A 3,596-nucleotide genomic window follows, 5' to 3' on the forward strand; every position below is an offset into this window, starting at 1 on the left:
TATTTCATTTGAGCAACAAATTCACATATATAACAAATATTAAAATATTTAAAATAATAACTAAAACAACAAATAAGATATGCGATGCATGCATGCCATCCCACTTCTGGATAAACTCCCATACTCATTAATTTCCATGCATGTGGTGGTGTATGATTCCCAGGGAGTCAAGTATTATATTTTCTGTCAACCTAGCCACGTCCTGGACATCGACCCCGAGCTCTCCATGAAGCTCGTAGTTGTGCTGGGAATCGTTCCACGGGCTCTGAACCAGAGGCCTCTCACGTTGAAGTCTTGTTCTCCGAAGCCCCGAAGGGAACTTCTCCTTGAGGAAAGGGATACATTTATCGTAGATTTCCTTCTTTTCCCTCTCTACCTTATTTGCCTGGTCAAGGTCGTTATTTTCATATCTCATGGTGGGATCCAGAATGATTGGCGACTTCTCCTTCTTAGGGAAAGCAACAATATCCGCATATCTTGTGGATCCATCCGTATCTACGCAGTAGACCTCGTCAAAGCAGGCAAAATCTCTTTCTTTTAGGAGCTTCATTAACTCGTATTTCACTCTATGATGTCGGCGTGTTATGAGGAGGGAGTTGTTAGGGCATTTCCCCAGCACATGTGCTGGTGTTTCCTGCTCTCTGTTGCATTTGCGACAGAGGGACCCAATTTCTCTATCCTGTCCGGTGACACCTGGGACTCCACCTAGGGGTGCATAATTTATATTCAATTTCAGGGCATTGGACTATTCAGAACCCGTAAGTATTCATTTATCGTATATAAACTTATTTGCTCTCGGGGTCTCTTTGAAATGGCGTACTCCAATGCTCTGCCACCTGCAGTTAGCCCATTCCTCAAACGCATTTTCACGTAGTGACTGTCGTAGAGCTTTCACACTCCGATGCCCATGATCAAAGCCCAATCTATTGGCACATTCAGCTGAACAATCGAAAGTGGACTGAAACAGAGCATCGGGTGCATTTGACAGCCGCTGAGCAATGGACCAGTGTTGTAGGGGAGCCTCCCATTGGCAGCGGATCAAGCCTAGACCTTGGTACCTCCTCGGAGCCGGCGGAGAACATGGCCGTGGAGGTGTTCGCAGGGAGCCCTATAATGGCTTTAACACTTCTGCGAATCATTGTGTCGATGCCATCCAGGATTTCAGGACGTAGCTTTGTGAGGGGAGCAGTCTGGAGAGGGTACACGTACTGGTTGACAATGTTGACCTGCTCGGGCTTAAGCAATCACGAGGTGACAAGCTTATCCAAATTCATATTCAACTTTGTCACCAAATCCTCAATGAACTGTAGCTCTTCCGAGAATGTGCATCCTAAATATTTTATGGTATCTCCTTCTTTCATTGTTAGGATGCTATCTCCGTTCTTGAGGGAGAGCTTCGCCGATTCCAGCTCTCCCTTATTTATGACAATGCCCACACTCTTTTGAGGATTCAATGGCAAACCGATTTCTTTGAATGTCCTCTGTACACTATCAATTACTCTTTCCGCAGCAACCCTGTTGCACGCTTAAACCGCCTGGTCATCCGCGAACCCTGTGAGGACCACACAACCTTGGTCGCTATTGAGCTTATATCCATATTTACTTATGAAGCTTTGCTCACACAGGTCGCAGTATAGATGGTCTATAGCCAGGTTGAATAGCGAAGACGACAAGGAGCCATCTTGAGGAACTCTAAGCTTTACTCTGATTTGGCTTGTTGAGTGGGCACCTACATTTATTTTGATGTTGTTCGTAGTAAGGAGAGCCGGAATCACATTTCTAAGATCCATGGCCAAAATTGTCACAGGCACCAACAACGTCGAGAAATACCACCGCGCAATTACTTTTCTCGATAATTCTCGCGTTGACGTGCGCTCCCGGAAGGCCCTTTATAAAACCCCTTTGATTTCTATGGAAGGTGACCAGTTTCCTCAGTTTACAATCAAGCATCTTCTCAATAATTCGGCGCACGATCGAATATATTGTAATCGGCCTCTAGGATGATATATTATTTGCATCTCCTTTGCTTTTATAAATCAAAACCGTGTGCCCCTGCCTGAGTGGTTCTGGAACATAGGCCACCTTCAGCATTATCTCCGCAATTCTCTTAATTACATGGGCTATATTAAAGAATTTTATTGTGCGGATTAAAACACCATCCGGCCCCGGCGATGTATCTAAAGAGGTAGATTTTATGGCTTTCCGTATTGATTCAGTTTCTACTGAGATCAAATTCAGCATCGGGGCCTGTTCTTCATACTCCACACGTTTATAGAGATTTTCGCTTTCAAAAAGGGTCTTATAATGCCTCTCAATTTCAGCCACGTTTAGGGGACATTGCTTGGGAGCGTCGGCATTCATGATATTTTGCACTACTTTTTTTCTTTTATTATAATAATTGTATTGTGCAACCTCGTATTGATACTGTTCTTGCCGCCAACTCCGGTCTGCTTTATTGGCCCTCTGCGGATTTGATACTTTTCCGGCACCTTTGTCCGCCATATTAGATTTATTTTTCTTCCTCATTTTGTAGAATTTGACGGTTGGGTGCTGGGGGCCTGGCAGTTCCGCATTGATCGTCCTTGAATATTAGGAAATTGCCTACGGCCTCATCAAAATCCGCAGTATCCATGGTATTTGGCTCATGTAGGCTTTTGAAAGTAGCAGACCATTTTGCAATGTCTTCCTTTATCATAGATTTTTCTTCCTCTCCATTTTTAGGACCTATTACATTACTAATTATTCCCCTCAGTGTGTTGTTATTAGCCTCCCTGGGATGCTTCTTTGCGATATGGGTTCCGAGGCCTCTTTCACCCTTAAAAGAGAGTCCACAGATAGGACAAACCTTATCTTGAGGGCATTGGCTTTTGTCTTGTTGTCCGCTGCCCGTCTCCGTGATGCTGCCTTGGGCTTTCAGTGGACGAGGAAGAACATCTTCAATGGAGATAGTCTTTCCTAAAACTACCCCGTCTGCATCTGGCCATTCTACTTTTAGAAAGTCCTTTTCACCACTGTCCGTAGTAGCCACAGAGATCAGAGAGACAACAACTGCCTCTTGAACTGTCCCTCCAGTCCTCAGAACCCATACTGTCTGACCCACTTTTATCTTTTTCTTTGATTTCCTATTCATCTTCGAGCATTTTTACTCTTTCTAGTTTTTCCCTCTTTCCTTTTTATTTATTCTTTTTCCCATTCAAGATTACCCAACACATGCATCGTTGAGATAATTGACTAAAGTACAGTTAAAGTTCATATATGCTAAGATAAATAAGTAAATTACTAAAGTACAGTTACAATTTATGGATATTAATATAAATAATATTGCAGCAAAAATAAATAAATAAATAAATAGGTTAAAACAAGTAAAAAATAAATAAGTTAAAAGTAATATGAGATCAAATCGTTAAAAAAAAAGAAAGTGATATACACTCATGTGGAACATCATAAAAGAAAAAAGAAAAATAAAATAATTATTTATAATTAAATAAAATAAATAAAAATTACCAATAAGCGTGAGAACAGACTGTATTAGATGAATCATATTGTTCTTTCCAATGAGGTTCTGCATCATCTTTAGTAACTAACTTATATTTTTT

General features: G+C 41.6%; 1 protein-coding gene across 2 annotated transcripts in view; it reads right to left on the reverse strand.

Moving 5' to 3' along the window:
- Positions 1 to 3,504: 3,504 nt before the first annotated feature.
- sno (strawberry notch) overlaps positions 3,505 to 3,596 on the reverse strand; it is a gene marked incomplete at its 3' end in the record, with an annotated part of 54,012 nt that continues 53,920 nt past the window's right edge. For both annotated transcript variants that reach the window (XM_067045515.1, XM_067045514.1), the window contains 1 exon segment: positions 3,505 to 3,596. In XM_067045515.1, coding sequence (XP_066901616.1) covers positions 3,505 to 3,596 — 92 coding nt within the window.

The sequence above is a fragment of the Halyomorpha halys genome, unplaced genomic scaffold (assembly GCF_000696795.3).
Source record: "Halyomorpha halys isolate HHAL.00 unplaced genomic scaffold, Hhal_1.1 Scaffold170.1, whole genome shotgun sequence".
Taxonomy (NCBI): domain Eukaryota; kingdom Metazoa; phylum Arthropoda; class Insecta; order Hemiptera; family Pentatomidae; genus Halyomorpha; species Halyomorpha halys.